At 38.7% G+C, this 18,822-nt stretch overlaps 1 protein-coding gene across 1 annotated transcript in view; it reads right to left on the reverse strand.

Annotated features, from left to right (window-relative positions):
- LOC107100553 (sodium-coupled neutral amino acid transporter 4-like) overlaps positions 1-17,094 on the reverse strand; it is a 32,216-nt gene extending 15,122 nt beyond the window's left edge. The window contains exons 1-8 of the mRNA XM_015399078.1: positions 16,945-17,094; positions 2,894-3,152; positions 2,274-2,364; positions 1,983-2,098; positions 1,251-1,324; positions 1,066-1,158; positions 580-661; positions 397-479 (exon numbers count right to left, since the gene is read on the reverse strand). Of these exons, the coding sequence (XP_015254564.1) occupies positions 397-479; positions 580-661; positions 1,066-1,158; positions 1,251-1,324; positions 1,983-2,098; positions 2,274-2,364; positions 2,894-3,015 (661 nt within the window). The 5' untranslated portion in view covers positions 3,016-3,152; positions 16,945-17,094. The remainder of the gene's footprint in view (positions 1-396; positions 480-579; positions 662-1,065; positions 1,159-1,250; positions 1,325-1,982; positions 2,099-2,273; positions 2,365-2,893; positions 3,153-16,944) is intronic.
- Between the last annotated feature and the right edge of the window lie 1,728 nt (positions 17,095-18,822).

Raw genomic sequence — 18,822 nt, forward strand, 5'->3', positions numbered from 1 at the left:
CACACAGGCTTTAATGCCTCCAGTTAAACCATATTCAAAGTATATAATACAAACACTGAGGTCAGTGGGTGCAAACTTAAGTCGTTAGGTAATCATTTAAACTTTCTGGCTTTTTTCTTTGCTTTATATCTGGCTTGCAGGACTTGGTATGTGTATCTTTTGAAGCTGAGCAGTAAAATGTCGACCTGAACACTAAACTAATAAATGTTGTCTGAGCTGTGAACTGACTATGGGTTTAATACTAGTGTCATTTTACTAAAACTCCAACCCACCAGGCTGACTAAGGACCTCAGTGGAGTTGTGTTACAGCCGGTTTGGCAAAGGTGTCTCTAGGCAGCTTTAAGAACATATTTGGAGCTTTCTACAGGAGCTAAGTGAACCAGAGTTCGTCCTTACCAAGATTTTTGAGGAGGGACAAGGGCAGAATAATCCCAATGGACACGAACACCACCAAGTAGTTGCCGTTTAGGTACCATTCCCTGTAAATACAACAGAACTTTAAAACCCAAAGATCTTAACTAGCAGATATCAAACAAAAAATAAAAATATTAGACTATAATCCTGAGATCAGACACCCACCCTGAGTTTTCCTCTAACCGTAAGAAGGCTCGGATCACTTCAGGCAGCTCGTACTTCACAATAAAGAGGTAGCTGGACATGGCTGCAGGACAACAAAGACAAAGGTTTGTATCTATATGTATCTTTTTTGTATATGCCGTCAATAAAACATCTTAGACAAAAAAAGTCAACTCAGAAAGTGCTTTTTTCCCCCTACAGATTAAAATTATAAAAGTCCATTTCCATTTTGACTCTTTAACTCTGATACCCCAAAATGAAAAACTGCCATCTGCCTTCAGGAGGCCTCCATCATTCTGTGAATTGATTTGGTCTTTAAATATACATTTCTTCAATGTGGGTGTAGATTAAATTGCATTAAGACTTTCACAGGCCAGTGACTGCAACTATAACAAAGGGTCCAGTTTTGATTGGGTGACACAAGATACATGACAGATATACGCCCGCACACTGCTGTTACGCACAGTTACAGAAGGAATCCTGATTTACCTCCAATGTTTTGCATGATTATTGATCCGAAGGCAGCCATTTTCCCAGGCCAACCGAAGGCTTTCTGTCCAAGTGTTTCATAGACCAGAGACCCTACCCAAGCACACAAGTTGAAAAATTATATAGTGATTCTTAAAAAAAGTTTAATAAGTCCACATAATAAGTATAACAAATATAACACCAACCTCCTTCTTTAGCGGTCATGAGGAGAAGATGCACAGAGTATAAGGAGAGGATTGCCACAGCAATGAGGAGGATTCTGCAAAGAAAGGGGCTGAATATGAAGATGAAGCAAGAATATAAAGCTCAAGCTGTAGCACACTTTATGTGATTTTAGTAAAAGTTTATCTGTTGCTGCCCTGATGTGTCGTTTGGTTGCCAGCCTTATGGGACACTGTGTCTTGTCAACTTTAGCATGGTTCTAAAATGACCTGTGCAGAGTTGTGCCAGAGCAATGCCAACTCATCCAGACGTCTGTTCCTTAAAATACCCTCCTGTACAGCAGGGTCATACTGGAAATACTGGAGAAGAACATTTAGAGCTGAACAGCCTCCAGCTGTAACTTTGCCCCAACTCGTTGGAACTTGAACGTAGATTTTTGTCTCATAGGTTATCCTATGTTGGCAGTCCACCAGTTTGCAAAATAGCAAGTGCACAGACAATGGGAGGCAGTAATACTACGAGCTTTGATGGAAATCCTTTATGGGAGTTGATAAAGTTTAAGGACAGAGAGGTACATGCCTGAAGATGCCACCTGATACACGTCAAAACGACCACGTGATCAAATGCTATTTATATAAACATATCAGCGATATTCATGAGGGCACGGCCCCTTCCTAATCTGTGTCATGAGCACATAGATGTCATAACATCCAACCTTATGCAACCTGAAGGAGTCTCTGGTGCTAAAGACTTACGTAAAGAGAACTATGCCAGTGTTGGCCATGGCGTAGGAGAGACCCAGGATGCCGCTGCCCATGATGGCGTTGCTTAGGTTGAAAACAGACATGCCGAATGAAGCGTGGCCAGGATGCTGTCAAAGGCATAAGATGGAAAACATAACATATACTGTTGCCATAACTTTCAGTAAAAAGCTCTTATTGGAAAACTTATTTCTAGCTGCAGTCAACACAAATTCAGACATTAAGAACAGTTTCAGAAGTGTGTTAAAGTTTACAGTATATGAAGAGTGACATAAATTGCCTTACATATTCCTCCTCCTCATATTTCCTCTTCTTCATCAGCCCATTGGACAGAAACCTGTCTTCTTCTCCGTCCTCGTTATCGTCCATATACTGACTGCTGGAAGACCAAGAAAACAAGTGTTTAGGATAAACTGGAAGTCTCCGGTGCTGGGAGAGTGTTCGGCCTCTCCTACGTTTAAATGATGGACCTTGTTGGGGGTTGATCACAATATTATAACTAATAATTTTGCTCTCTAGAAGAAAATTGTCAAGATAAGTGTCTGGTTATTAGTTTGTGAGCTCAATCATATTTAAAGTGTCAGACAATTATCCAAAGCCTAAAAGAAACTCCACCTTTTAATATGTACATGTATAAATAGAAGAAAATTAAGAGCATGCTGCTTAAAGAGTGAGCTTTAAATTCTATTAGGATCCAGTCAAAACTTATTGGCAGTGCTAATTTTAGGAAGAAATTACTTCTTGCATTTTTTTTTTTTAATTGATAAATAAAATCTAAAGAAATGTCGAAGGGGTCAAAGACTTGCTTAGAGAAATTTTAGTCACAACTGAAATAAGACTTTATGACTGTTCCTCCAATACATAGGGTTGCTAGAAATAAAACATTAGAATCTTTGTTCGCTGACCTGGCGATGGTGGACTTTTCCACATCCATAGGACCTCTGAAATCGTCCAAGCTGGCGGTGCTATCATCATCTGCCTCTGTGGGGACCCTCCTCAGCTCCATGAGTTCCCTAACTCCTGGCATTATGGCGGAGGCAGAGAGACGATAGGCGAGGATGCTTCGTTTCTTCGATTGTTCGGCGTTTATTCGTTACAAAGACGTGACACCAGGAGGTTCTACTTCAACCGTGACTGGATGTTGATACTAAATAAAAGAAAAGCCTAAAAAGAAAACAGAAAAAAAGGGTTGAGTCCCAACTATTTAGATTTCTGTGCAGAGCTGCAGACTTCTTAACCAAAACTGTCTTCCCCAAAGGGGTGAAAGCAAAAGTTGACTAAAGGAGTGGCAATATGCAGCTGATTGCAGACCTGAATGGTCACTTGTTGGTGGGCCTTATCAGCCTCCCCCAGAGTCTTTTCGCCTTGATGAAGAACACTTCAAGAGAAAAAAAGCTGCCTACATTTCCAAGCATTTCCTGCTACAATGGGATAGTCTGGTTGACTATGGTTTTGCGAACACATGCATTCATACTAGGTGAGCAGACAGTATTACGGCCTTTTTCAAATTTAGCCCTAAAGACCAGTCTAAAAATGCCTAGTCTAAACGTTGGGTGTATCATAAATTGCAGTCCACCACAGCCTTAAAGGGCATATTATCTCCGGTCGTTGGGTGGATCATAGAAAGTGGTTATAATTAACACAAGCACCCCCTGAGGAAACCTGAGGTAAACATGTTGTGATGAATTTAATCACCTTCTGCGTAAAAAAACAACAACTTCATCTCAAAGACAATTAAGAAATACAATTTAGAGCTCAACATATATGTTGATTTGTTTCTTGTTTTTTTACTCAGTAAAATCCAGAGATGATGCAAAAGGGAAAAAAAAACAGAGGCGCCAAACTTTCTACTTTCTATTTTCCGCCAGTGCAACTAATCAATAAGTTATATAACAGAGAGGTCAAAAGGCAGGGAATCAAGCAGGCATGACTCTAATGCAACTTCTGCTAAAATGATTTACAGTGTTGTTTGTTGTTCGCACAAAGAACTCTTTGACTCGGTCCCAGGAGAAGATCCACAGCGGGACACGCTGACCGAAAAACCAACCAGGCAAACCTCAGCTATAGGGATAAATTCAGCAAGTTTAAAAATATATATTAAGCTGTCTTTCCTACAAAGAGCTTGTTCAGGTTTTTGATTGTGTTGCACCTATATGTGTGGATAAAACTGGCTACTCAGAACCCATATTTAGAGACTGGCAGGACTGGGTTGGTTTCAATAAGCAAGCAAAGGAGACGCTTACAGCATTTCTCAGCTTCAGAACATTCATTGCCTTCGTCTGTCTCTAAAAAGCCCTTCCTGGCAAAAGCATTTTTTATTCATTTCACTTTGAATAAAGTTGAGCTTAGCAGATAAAAAAAGATTGGCCTTTTGGAAAAGTCACTATCAATGTTATTAAACCTGCATCCAGCCCTATGTGTGATACACACTCAAAATTCATTGGGAATTGTGGTAAAAAAGGATAAAAATACAACAGCTCAAATTTGGACCAGGAAATAAAAGGCAAAGCTGAGAATCCAATATGGCCTCCACATATCTGAAAGCAGAAACCACTGCAGTAATTAGTATTTCTAATTTGTTAAAGCACATTAACTCAGATGAAATGATTGCGATCGAAATGTCAGTAGGGACCAAGCAGACAAATCCGACACACTGAAGCTAACTGGATTTAACTGGTTCTCCAACCTTAACTGAACTTTTTACCATCCTATAAGCAGAGTTAGGGGTGCAAAGTTGGACCTGTTTAAAGTAAATTTGCAGATGTCTTCATGCTTTTTACATTTGGACATGCAAGATGAATTACTTAACAAAAAAAAAAAAAATCAAAATTTGATAAAGATTAGTGTTGAAACTTTAGTTTAAGTTTTGCTAAAGGCTACTTTCTGCAGCACCAGTTATTTTCCACCAGTATCAGCTTTGAAAACACCATTAGGTTTTTGAGTCAACAACAGTTTAAAGAAGGAAGTGTTTTGAGCAACAAAGTATTTGCATCATAGTGGGACAGACCAGAAGAATCAGTCAGACATTAACAAACCTTTTAATTTGGCAACAGGAACAAGAGATGCAGGCTAAAGTAGCCATGTATGTCTGCCCTTTCCATCATGGCTCAACCTCCACTATGTTGGCCCACAGCATGACACTAGCCATCACATGATGTTGGCATCTCTGATTGACTCTCGCTCTTCCTGTGATCATAACCTTGTCATAATAAAAAACTTGAATCACTGAGCCAAAGGAGATTTAGAGGCTCCATTACCACAAAACACCAGATCGAACACTAGGGTACGCCTAATCTCACTGTGTCCGCCTCGGCGGCGGGGCAAAATGGACCGAGTGAAAGTTTTGTGCCTGTTGCTGCCAAGAGGATTAACCTGTCTGACTGGGTTCATTTCACACGACCTTTTGGCTGCGACAAAAGGAACGCTCAACAATAAATTGGAAGATAATTCACAAAGTCACAGCAGGGATAAGAAAATAGAACTACTGTATGAAACAGACCATAAAGTCATTTCTTAAAGAGGCCTTGGCTGAGAATCATGACCCCGAGCTGTCATTACTTAATCTGTTTTAATTGCCTCTGTTTTAATACAAACTATGACACAATACTGACAGCTGGATTTAGCTTCTTTGATCAAAGCAGATATGATTAAAAGCCCATAGGTGTAATATGGCGTCACAGTTTACTCTGCAAAACATGCAAACAAATGCATGCAAAAAAGGAGGAAATAAAAATGAAACTTGCTACTTGTATTTCATTTCACTTTTTGGATTTACAGAAAATGTTAATATAATACCTGCAGATCTATAACAGGTATTTAAATAAAGCTAAAAAAAAAAAAAGTCCCTTTTAACAGCAAGCCCATATTTTCTCCACCCAAAACAAAATCTTACATCAGCCGCCTGCAAAGTTCCTTCAGGCAGGACGCGGCTCAGAAGCTGAGCATTGGTCCAAAAGAAATTACATGTGCACCACTGAAAACCACAGTCTGCTGACAAAACTTGAAAACTAAACACTGAGCTCTGTTATTTGAAAAAACAAACAAACAAACAAACAACAACAACAAAAAACACACCTAACAAAACAAAAACATCTTGTTCATATTCCAGGTAACAATTACGCTCACTTACTGAGAAGGTTCATAAAGAGCGTCCAATCCAGTTTTTTTTTTTTTAAAGAATCAATGGGTTTGTAGTTGAACGACAGAAGACGGATGAGTGAATGAACGAGGAGGCGCGGCTCTTTTTGTAAACTCAGGTAAGCAGTTTAAAAGGGAGGAGGGAGGTCCTTGTTCGGCCTATGACGGCAGTCCCACTTTGTGCGGGCCCCTCCTTCATAGAACGTGGAAAAAAAAAAGACAAGGGTCGTGACCCCTAGATAGATTAATAGATAGTTCTAGATAGACAGATCATCAACATATGCTCACATGACATGCCACTTGCCTCCTTTATTTGTCGTGTTGGACGAACTACGAACTACAAACAAACCTGATCATAGGTAGACTCATTACAAACACACGCACATGGCAGAAGTCATCTGCACACACTTGGGAACAGATGCCCATGCGTGCTGATGATGAGTGTCAGAGGTTTGGTAGGGAAGGGTAGGCCGTGCCGCTGCCCGACCAATCAGATTGAAAAGCTGAAGGGATGTCACTCTCTCAAGGTTATGTTCGTGTCAATATGAGTTTTTTATCTCTAATGCCGGACCGTACGTAAGCAAAGGAATCAAAGAGGACATGTCTGCTGGAGCAATTTCAAAACTTCTAAAAATCATCCTCATATAACAGCTGATGTTGAAGAAGGTATATGATATAATTACGGCTCTAAGTAGTTTGCTCTGTCACCTAAAGACATGCTTCACAATCTCTATACTCCAGTTAATAATTACCAAATTATTTGACGATTATGTCAGTAATTAATTGCAATTTATCCGATTAATTGTTTCAGCCCTACTTTGGTTTATGCCTGTTTAGTGGAGGCCATGCCCTGGACTGACCGGGAATTTACATGGGCAACTTTCTAACTTATTTTTCTAACTTCTAAACTTATATAGTCACAGATAAAACATCTGATGTCAAATTTATGTATGATTTTACCACACGAAATAAATGCAACATGTATTCACGTTTATTGACTTACATCTACAAATTCAGACCCCTATGCATAGATTTATTTTTTTGAGTTTTCCTCTCCCATAGTGGGAAGAGGTTTTACTGTCTAAAGCTGATCAAATAAACCTCTTAAAATGTAAAATCCTGAGGTTTTTGATTTTGAGGAAGGTTTTGAGTCATTTTCTTTGGACAAGATGTTGAAAGACTGACAGAGTAAATTACTATGTTACCACTGACCTATAACGTCATAGCCAGTATTTTATTTTATTTTAATGGCTTAGTAATAAAGTGAACGCACAACATTTTAACTCCAAGTTTTTTAATTGTTAAAGGGTTTGGTTTGTTCTGGCTCCTGTTAATGGCACATTTTCAAATAAAAGTAAAACGTTAAACCATTGGTCATTACAGACAAATACTTTTTGTTGTACCTGGATCTTTTTGAAAACATATTAGTCAATATGTTTTAGCAATATGTGCTGGTGGACCTGTTGAAATGCACTGCAAAAATCTACTCTGCACTCTGCAGATACACTACTTTTATGATTTCTGGAATCTTTCTTATATTTCCTACTGCGTATTTGGAAAATCCAACTTTAAAATTACCTAATCGGTTCTGCTGGCAGAGATTTGGATAAAAACCCTCATCTGCCCATTAAATTCAATGATAGAAGTTATTTGGAAAATGTATTATCATATCAAGGCTAGATAACTTAATTTTGAAAAAAAAAAAAAAATGTTTTCTTACAAGAAAGCATTTTTGGATAACATGTTTTGGCCTTCTGTCGCCTGTATTTAAATCAACAGTCATCAGATTTTATTCAGTCTAACTATTTGATATTTTTGTGAAACTTAAAACAAATATACACTAAAATACACACCTAGGCTTTTGCTCTATCTTTGGAAATCAGACCTGAAAGAGAGCCACAGCTTTCTTTAAATAAGAAGCTAAAGACAAATTCCCATAAATAGTGAACTCCTAAACGTGTCTCGCTGTGCAGCTGCAGGGGCATTCCATAGATGGCTTTGAGGTCCTTTAAGTGTGTGAGGTCTTCAACTTGAGCACTAAGCCAATCACCTCTGACCAGAAAGCTGTCAATGGGCAAATGTCATCTCACAGTTAGGTCTGGAGGGGTTTCCTTCCACGTGTTAGTAGTTGTCAGCCATCGAAAGGCAATATTTGAGGTCTGATATAGTATATTTTGCACTCTTATTGTTCAATGTCCTCTTGAGACCAAGATCATGGATTCAAGCACAAACAAAACTATGTCTAAACTATGATTAATTCATGGAAAACACACTTACTGGTGTCCCATTTGGGTTCAAGTTTGATTAATCTTTGATTAGGTGGATTATCTTGCCATGGCTGCTGAATTCGCATCCTGCACACGTCTGTAGAGCCAGGAACAGGATGTTCTTGATCCAACTCTGTAACTTTTCAGTCTTTTCTGTGAATAATAATTGCCCCAGTTTTCTGCTCTGGAGCCACCTCTAATAAACAAATATTACCCCAATTACCCGATTGGATTGGCTTTCGGAAAAAAAGTTCTTATCTTATTGGTAGACAAATTTTCCAAAAACATATTCTCATATACAAGTAAAAAAAATAAGAAATTAAATTATTCTTAATGGGTTTCCATCACATCTTTTGGTACAACTGTAGAAACAGAAACTTACAAACAGAATTTTTTGTCCAGAATATAACTTATGATCTTGATTGAAACATTGCAAAATAGCTTAATAAACCTCTGCAGCGGCACTACTGGTGTTTCTATGTATCTAATTTAATGTGCCATAGTGCAAGAATACACAAAACGATAGGGGTGATGAATCAGCCAAATGTCATTATATGTTTGGACAAAAACAAACATCACTGGGTAAGGAGAAACCAGCTTGTTTGTTTCTTTTGTTTATAATGCCTGAATATTACTGAACGGTGACATAAAAGAACTATAACAAATATAAAACCATGGTCATGCATCTTATATTTCAACCTGTTGCAACTCGAATTTGCATTGCTTCTTTGCCAGTGGGAGAACTCTACATGACGCAACACGAGTCAAATGACATTAAATCACAAGTAACAGTGTGATGAGATCTTATGGCATGACAGCAACGGATATTAAATATACTTATGTTTATCACTATGCAGAGTGGAGGAAAAAAAAACGGAAAATGAGGGATTTAAAGTTTGCTCCGAAGACACATGATCTCAACATCACGCATTGTTTCGTTTCATAAGCTGCTTATATTCCCAATCAGTTAGTATTTGTAAATCGTGTGACACAGCATTTCCTTTAACATCCAAGCAGAATATTTCTTTTCAAAGTAAAGTCAGAGCAGAGTTTCATTAAGTTTCTAATTTAAGCATGTCTTGGCTTGTGGGAATTATGATACCAAAAGCTAAAACAACTAAAAACATTGCATTAAAGGTGCATTAAAGAAAGAAATCAGTAATATATGATACCAAAACTAAACGGGGAAAATTCGAATCGCACACTGAGAACAAGACTCCTACTGTATATTCTTCGGTCTCTCGGGAAAGGTCTGTTGGCTTGAAATTCTGTCATCATCCAAGTGAAATGTGATTTAATCTAAACTAAAATGAACACCTGATGCGTTTTTCCCCACTTGAGTTCAGACGTTATTTAAACATCTTCAAAGGTGTTTCTGAAGCAATGCACCTCAGATCACCCTACACCTCTAAAAAAGCTCTATGTCCATGCTTTTTAGTCACATCCTCAACCTAACAAACCTAGCAGTCATCTATATACTTCAAACAGAAGCTGGTGCTGTGTGTAGGTGACTGGAAGAAAAAAAGCCAGCTTTTCTGGCTTTCAACTCTCTTTTTTTTACCGTAGAGTACATGGGGGTTGCCTCTGTTACATACCTTTAAATTTGACCATTCATAACAAAGGTCGACACATTCTGACGCAGAAGATCAGCAGCTGTTATGATCCAGTTCTGGCAAAAAGTAAAAACAATCCTTTCTCTTGCTGGCTGTATTTGACTTCTAGAATTAGGGTGAAGGCCTGAAGATGGAACAACTGTTTTGTATACGTTACTGATCACCGAAAGGTAGAAAGCAACTGAGGAGGAACCAAAGTACTGTCCCCAAGATAAGTGATGACAGCACTGAAAGTTTTGTAAGCGTCTGTTGGACGTAAAGGATGGGTGCAGTAATAACAGCTGATCTGTACAACCAGCACCATGTGATTTAAGGCAAAAAAACACAGTGGTGCAACATTTGACCCGCATCCGTTCTGGCCATTAACACACATTAGATGATGCTACTTGAAAGAGATAAAGATAAGTTAACTGTTATCCAAGGAGGGATTTCAGAGGATATTCTTGTAATGGATGTTTCAAAAACAAAATATTAGAAATGGTTAAGAGATTTTTGAATTCGGTAAAAAGAAAATGTAAAAAATGAACAGTTTTAATAATCGCTCGGATCAGTGACATCTCTTCAAAGACTACGTGGGTTTTAAGTAAACATTATCTTGCCCTTTTGTACATGACCCCAGTTTGCCCTAGCCTACCTGACGGACCACCACAGCTCATCTTATCAGCGCCCATCGATCCGTCTCCTCGTGTATTTCCAGAAATTACGCCAGCATCTTGTTTTGTAACCATATGTCATTTTGGCTGTTACAAAGTTACAAGTTACAAAGGTGACAAAACTGAATTTTTTCAAAATTGTCTCTTTTGTAATTAACAACAGTTCATATTTAATAAATAATGACCTATTTTTTACTTTGTTTGGGTATTTTTAAGATAATTGAAAATGTATGGTTAATAAACAAATAAATACGTGACAGTGAATGTCAACATGTTGTATTTGACATCTCTAACAGCCTTATGTAGAAATGTTGTTAGCAGTAGCACTAAAAATTTCCTAAACTTACCCAGTTTTGCAGATAATACTAAAAGTTGACTCTTCTTTTTGGGCATATGTTATCAAGTACTTCTTCAGTTAGAAATAAAAAACGACTTTTTCATGGCATGGCTGAGATATGCAAGAGGTGTTCCAGGCATTATGCATTTTCTGCTTTTAACTATATTCGGAGCACCCTAGAAATCTCAACCCATGGTATATTTTTCCCTCAAACCTGCCCATGTAATCCCAGCAGACTAAAGAAAAGAGGGTTCAACCTTTAGAGGCTTGGGGATTATTACGTAGGACAGAAAAACAGGCATAAAAAGTGTAAATATGTAGAGTTCTACTTAGAAATGACCAGAGGGGTCAGTATTATATAATGAAGCCGATTGCAGAAAAGTGTATAAATTCTTGAAATGTCGTTATTTTTTTATCTAAATGTAAACAAGTCTTTCATTTGTTATTGTTAGCATTAATATTAGTTTCATATTTTGAGAATATTGTGCAAATTATATTTCATGGTTTGGTTCCCAATGTAGTTATGATCACGATCTACCTAAGTCCGATGTTTGTCTTTTTTAGTGTTTTGGATATGGCCAATTTTGTCTCCAAATTTTGGACAAAAACATACCAATCGAAGGAAAACAGAATTTAAACATAAGATGTAAGCACAGTAGACAGACGCAGTTCATAGCTTTAGCTTTTTAACATTCTTTAAATGCACCCATTAATTAGCTAATTATGGCTTCCAGGAGTTGATGATTTTTCTTTAACTTAGTGCTTTATTGTTAGAAGTTGGAAAACCAGTGTGGTTTGCTGGGTTATCGTGCAGCTATTGGCGCATTTTGTTTGTCATCAAGTAAACATTTCTGCTTAAACACCTCCAAAAGTTGGAATTTCAGGTTGTGGCAACAGGATCACACCCAACTTTCTCATTCAAGATGGACTCTACTAGCTACAGCACATGTTAAACTTATCATCTATGAAGCAATCTAGCAACTAGTTTTCTTTATTTTATGCACTGAATTCTAAAGAAAGGTGGTTGCAAAAAGAGGTCGAAAAAAACTTTGCATGGGGCTGAAAAAATGAGATACAAACTGCAAAGATAGCATCTATCCTTCATCCATGGCAGCCATCTTGGAAATCAAACTCAGGGCTCCTTAATCTCCAAGCAGAGAACACAATTCAGTGGTAATCTCTCACAGATCTTGATCAGTTGCTAATATAATAATCTTACAACAAAGCATGCAACCAGGATCTAAATTAAATAATTAGTAGAAAAACCAAATTTTTAGCAATACATCATACTACCATTACTGCACTGAGAAGAGTAAGATTTTTTTTAAGAATGAATCCAGATAATTTATGATAAAAAAAAAAACTATGCAAACGATCGTCCTTAGATTAAATCTAGCTGCTATATCCACCTTTTACCTCTCCCTTTTATGCAAGGCTCTGGTTATAGGCAGGTATTTTTTCCATAGTGCAGTGAGTCAGATTTTGCAGAATCTGATGACAGCTTTTGGGAAAACAGCCAAAAGCCGCTACACTTTGGCTATTGATATCGACTCCCTTGAAACTTACTCGACGCCTGGCTCGCAGCTCTGTGGGTCGTTCACAGCCCAGGTTCAGTCAGCACCAGCAGAGCTTCAGGGAACAGCAGCTGCCCTAACCTACATTTCAAAACTCATCTCTGCCAAAGAACCGTGGCTGGCCTCCAGCTTCAGTTGAACAGGTGTTCCAAACTGTACTGGTATTCAAGTCTGTATTGGTCATCCAGTCTGGTCTGTAATAAAACCGATGTGATGTCTATAGAATGAAAAATGTTTTTGGAGAAAAAAGATAAGTAAATTTGGGGTAGTTCCCTTAAAAACTATGTAGTCACAAGGTTTCTGTAGTCAAAGACTTCACTTAGTTTTTGACCAGCTGTTCTATATCTACTTGCTGACTACCTTTAACAAATGGTCAAATTACAACGCACCCCCAAATTATCTGTTGTTTAGCTAATAAATGTTTTTATAAATATATTTATGCAGGGGAGTGGTGGCCTAGTTGTTAAGGCATTGCACATTGAATCCTGAGGGTCTGAGTTCATGCCCTACTCCCACGAACTGCCATTCTGGGTCCCTTACCCCCATACTGCTCCCCGGGCGCTGCACAATGGCAGCCCACTGCTCGCCAAGGGGATGGGTTAAATGCAGAGAGTTCATTTCATTGCTCTGTACTTGTGACAATGTAGTGGCAATAAAAAAAGCTGGAAAAATCTTTTTGGTACTCTTGTTATCCCCTATCACCCTTATCATACCAAACGCAACACATCTGACTTTGATTCAGTGTTTTTGGCTTCAGAGATATTGTGAAAAAAACTGATATGAGTAGATCAGCAGCTGTTGGGCATAAAACCAGCCTCTTCTATGCACCCCAGTAGCAAGTTGGAGAAAGAATATTGAACTTTGCGATCTTTCTACTATTTTCTTTTTTTAGGTTAGCAATTTCTTTGCTAGTTAGCATTTATTTACCTTGCCCATCCCACATCCCCTGAATGTTTCCTGGTCTGCCAGACATAACCTACTCAAGGCACATTTTTCAAATACTAGACGTGAGTATAAGTAAGGCACTGGGACAGAGTGAGGTACCCTGAAAAGACACCATATTGCCTTGCTTCAGTCTTGCCTTAGGGTCTACATTCAATTTGATTTACACAACTCGATGAATCGCAGCAGAAACTTGTCTGAAAACGAAAGGCTTTTCAAATATCAGCCAGCAATGGACTGGACTTTATCATTCTGTCAAAAACATACTTAAGCCTGTTGACTGATATTTAATCAGGAGTCTAATTGTATACCAACCTACAGGAGGTTTTCACATCTCATCACCGTTCCTATTTGTGGCGAAGAGGCAATCAGAGCAAAGGTCTTGCAGAGGAAATGTTTACCCTACATACCCTTGAAGGTATGCAGTCATTCAGTGAGGCCCCCAGTTCCCATTTCCCCACAACAAGTAGCAAGAACTTTATGTTCCAGAAGTGCTTTCAATCCGTTCAACAGCATTACACTCTAATCGTCAAAAATGAAGGGCCACTAATAGTAGCTCAGGGTTATCAGTCAACAGAAAATATCCATTTGAAAGTCAGACATTCACAATGTTCTAAGTTTTTATAAAAGCCATCATTAGAAGTATTTTTTCCCTTTTTTCTAAGGGGCTAATACATATGAAGCCTTATCTGAAGAGTCCCCTCCTACTAAGGGAAATACCCTTGACTTGAGTCCAATGACCTCTTACATCCTCAATTCTCAATGCAACTTCCAACTCAGTGCACCTTGAAAACTATGAACTGTTTCTGCATGAAACCCACTGGACAGCTCAACACATCTGTCAAGGCTACGTCCCCCCCACACCACGAAGTCTCTGTCCTTTTAGAAAACAAGAGACTGAGCTCAGATATGAAATGCTGTGTTGAGTTAATCTCAGTGGTCGAACCTTGGACCTGGGATGGACGCCACACCCCAGTTAAGCATGTTTTAACTGAAAGACCAAAACGAGTGGATGCTATCGGATGTGAATAAATTGATTTTTACCATTTTAGGTACTGAAACAAAACAAAAAAAAAATAACATGAATACACTATTTGATTTACAGCACAAGGTGTACGTACCACTGGTGTAATGAAATAAATGCCATTTTTCATTGCATTTTATGTTCTGTGGTCATATTGAATATTATATTTGCTGCTGCTAGCAAAGCTCCAACTTCCATTGAAAATTGGAATGTTTTTCTTGTGTTTCTGAATGGAAACCTGAAAGATTGGACTTTAAATATTTTGTGGATGAGATTTGAGAAAATGTTTCTTTGGACAAAGTTTATTCGGTTCTTAGGTAATTTGCCTTCCAGTTATTTAGCACATTTAAACTCCAGGTGATCATTATAGCTAATTGGGTTTATTTATATAATTGAACTTTATTGTACTCTCATTGGAGAAATTTACCTCTGCATTTAACCCCTCCCTTTGGGGAGCAGTGTCCTCCCATCATGGGGCGCCCGGGGAGCAGTGTGGGGTTAACGCATAGCCTCTGCAACTGTCAAATCTGACTCGACCGCACCCCATGAGAACAGGCTCTGCAACCATTGTCGCGCACCTAAAAAATATCCTGACTACACGTCGGACTGTCACAAACACGCGCAGACCTCAAGCGGAAGTGCACAGACAAGAAGCAGCTGTGATTGGTCCTTGGTATGCCTTACCGGCTGTCTGTGCGGTCATCCTTCTCGATTCGATTCAGCGCCATTTTTAAAAACCATAGAGTAATAACAACAATGGATAACAACAACCACTTGTACGATGCCTCAGACATGTTGTTTTGTAAAATAAACAGTCCCTCAGGTGCCGCAGAAGAAGTTCGAGTTTTCGGCTCCCCCTAGTGCTTTGGCTGGAAACTGCTCTGCGTCCCTATTAATTCCAGAACGACGTTGCAAAAGCATACCAGCAAAACAGGTTTGCGAGCAGATGCAAGCGACATTTGATGTGTGCGGTTGCAGAAGTATAATCCGCCCTGGGTCTTGCTCAGGAACACAGAGTGGCGGTACACCCCCCCCACCCCCACCCCCACATATAACACTTTTTATAAGCAATACATATCCAAGCGCTACCAATATTAAAAGACCAACCAGCATTCTCAGGCCTTCGACTAAGCTCCACAAAGAGCTATGTCATTATAACATTTTCCACAAATCCCTGGTTTCCTTTTACACATCTGACTAGAACAATCTAAACAATATTGTGGGCGGAGCCTCATTTAGGAGAACTAAAATGCAATTACGTAAGAGATGAGAAAAGGAAAGCACATCGGTTTTAGAGGGTGCATTTACTGTGTGGCAACAAGTTATATATTTAGCATACAGAAGGCTCCTAGCAGATCCTGAACTCGCCACATAAATATTCTTAAAGCCAACGTGTTAGATTGATGCCTTTGTTCCCGGCTCTTGCAGCAAATAAGGAACTTGCTTTGGTCATGCAAGTAATAACCCATAAGACCATAAACTAGGCTCTTTATTAAAAATATATAAAGAAAAAGCTAAGTTAGGGGGAAAAGTATGCAAAGCATCCAAACAACCCGTTCATGTTTCCCCCTGTGAGTTGGGCTCTACGTGCAGAAACAAGGACAGCCTTGAGTCTAAACCCATCTTCACGTGTTTTGTGCAGATCAGAGCAAACTGGGAACGTTTAATGAACTTTAAGCTCCTGTTATGGAAAATTAAATTAAAGGTAAGCCAATGCAAACGGGTTGCATAATACCCTCCATGAAAGCATGACATCAGTTGGAGCCTGTGACTGAAGTCACAGCAGATTCATTAGTCACTAGTTAGTGTCTCTTGTTACATAAACCTTAATTCCTGATTAGTTTTTTCTGTTAAAGCCAAATATCATCTTAGTCAGATGCATCCATATGACTTTGCTGCAGCAGACAAGAGGAAGCTTCTAGAAACTTTGAGTCGCTCTTGTTCAGAGGAAGAAAGCAAAACTTAAGAGAAAACCAAGCAAAATATAAGTTGTGGTTCACAAAATCAACTGGTAGCATTAAAAAACAATTGTTTCACAGGATCAACATGAGGAATAATTTATTCTTTCTAATAAATAAATGCGTGGCGCCCACAAAGGAAACACACACACAAAAAGAAACAAACAAACAAAACAAAAAAACAAACAAAACAACGCCCCTCCTCCTCATAATAATGGGAGAGGAAAAACAAATCATTTTTTACCAATCCAAACCAAAGCGCACTGTTTTCCAGGTGTGGCTCCTAATGTTTTATGATGAAGGCTGCAGCCCCAGTGCCGCCACTTCTGCGCAAAGGAACAATGACGAATTAAACGGCCCGCTTCCACACTGTCAAATATGGTGTCCGGAATTAACCAGATAATTACCCCGAACCAAAGCAAAGAGGTGGATGATAATGCCCGGGGCTTACCTTATATGAAGGGATGCGGGGCTGCAGCTGTGGCGCGCTGAGGGAGAGCCGGACGTCTGAAAACAAAATTCAGAGGCCCTGAGCATTAAACAGGATGGAAATTTCCATGGGCCATGTGAGTGAGGGTGGTAGCTCAAGAAGAAGCGTCAAGTTACAGCAGCGTGTACTGTTTAGGGCGGGGGGACTGGGTCCCTGTGCCCCCCCTTCATGTTCCTTTAAGCAGAAAACACTTCAAATTTCTAGGAAGTCATAGTTGGGGTGTTAAAAAAATCTTCATCAAGCCTAAATCATCTTTTTGTATATTTCAAGTTTGTTTATTTTACATGGATTGCTTGTTTCTTCAGAATAAAAGCGCTTTTCAATGATTATTTGTCATGTCACCAATAGGGGTGGGACTAAAAGCCATCAACAGGGAAGTAACAAAATTTTTTGTTTTGTTTTATTATCACCCTCTTTATACTGAAGAGGATTAGGGCCACTGGGAAAAAAAAGTAAAAAACTTAACCGACTTTTAAATATTATTTCAGTACAATATGAGAAAAAGTTTGAAAAGATTAAAGCCAGAATTCTGATAAAAAAGTCAGAATTCTGGGATGAAACTCAGAATTCTGAGACTAAAGCCAAAATTCTGAAAAAAAATCTGAATCCTGTAAAGTCAGAATTCTGAGAAAAAACTTTTTTTTTCCCATATTAAACTGAAATAAAATTAAAAAATCGGTTAACTTTTTTTTTTCAGTGGCCCTGGTCCTTTGAATGTTATAATGCAGAGACAGAATGTATGCATCAGGTTTAAACATGGGAACGAGTTTGTATTTTCTGGGATAAATTCAGCCGATTAAAAGTTTGATGTTCAGAAGTTTGTTTTCTTGAAGTCGTAGGGAAGTCATATTTAAAGTTAAAATCATTCTGCCTTAAACATGTATATAAATGTACGGAAGCGTATTGCCTTCACCAAAGAAAGAAAATATTAAGATATTCTTAATAAGTAATCATGAAGATCAGTTTTATGAGAGATTCTACATTACGGGCTTAAGTAAGCATAACCAAATATATAGATACGATCTCATAATTACGAAATAAGATCTCGCAATTACGAGATAATTTTTTCGCTTTTTTTTTAAGCAGGCCAGTTAGTTATATGTCAGATTGTACACCTAAATTCGGCCAATCATATATCAACAGTCATCTGTCAATCAAATTTTTCAGTCATCTTGATTCATATGTCGCAGCTACTCTACACAACGGTTGAAATAAGAATAATTTACTTTCACATTGAGTTACGTGCAAGTGTTCACGGGGATGGACGTCTGTGTCTGTGCCACAACCAAACTTGGTTGCGAACGTTCCGCCACAACAATACCGCCCCCTTGGGAGAATTCAGAAATGCAACTGCTGGAACAGCCGTTTCCCTATGACTTTAACAGTGTTGGCCTTTTTTGTATGCTATTTGATGATTAAAGAAATGTATGTACTGCATATGCTTACATTTTCCACACTCATGGACATAATTTTGGGGGGACGGGGGGGCTCTCCTGCACTTTTTGAAACATCTGTTTTGTTCCCTTGCATAACAATGTTACACTACAGTACACAGACAATCGTGGAACACTAGGACCAAGCGGAAAAGCGCAGTTCAAGCTGAAACCTGCTGCCCTGAGTTTAAACCGCCCACAAGCTCCTGAGTGGCCCACCGTTTTTTCTTTCTTACAGTTTTTTTTTTAAATTACACTGGAATCAGGACAACACAGTGACTTTTATTGGCTGCTGAAATTGTGTTTTTAAACACAATTTGCACATATTGGGCGAGAAAAGAGATATGAAAACATCAACTAAAACATCCTTCAGACTCTGTCATCGACTCAATCTGAGTGCTACCTT

The sequence above is a fragment of the Cyprinodon variegatus genome, unplaced genomic scaffold (genome assembly GCF_000732505.1).
Source record: "Cyprinodon variegatus isolate N-32 unplaced genomic scaffold, C_variegatus-1.0 Scaffold986, whole genome shotgun sequence".
Lineage (NCBI taxonomy): Eukaryota > Metazoa > Chordata > Actinopteri > Cyprinodontiformes > Cyprinodontidae > Cyprinodon > Cyprinodon variegatus.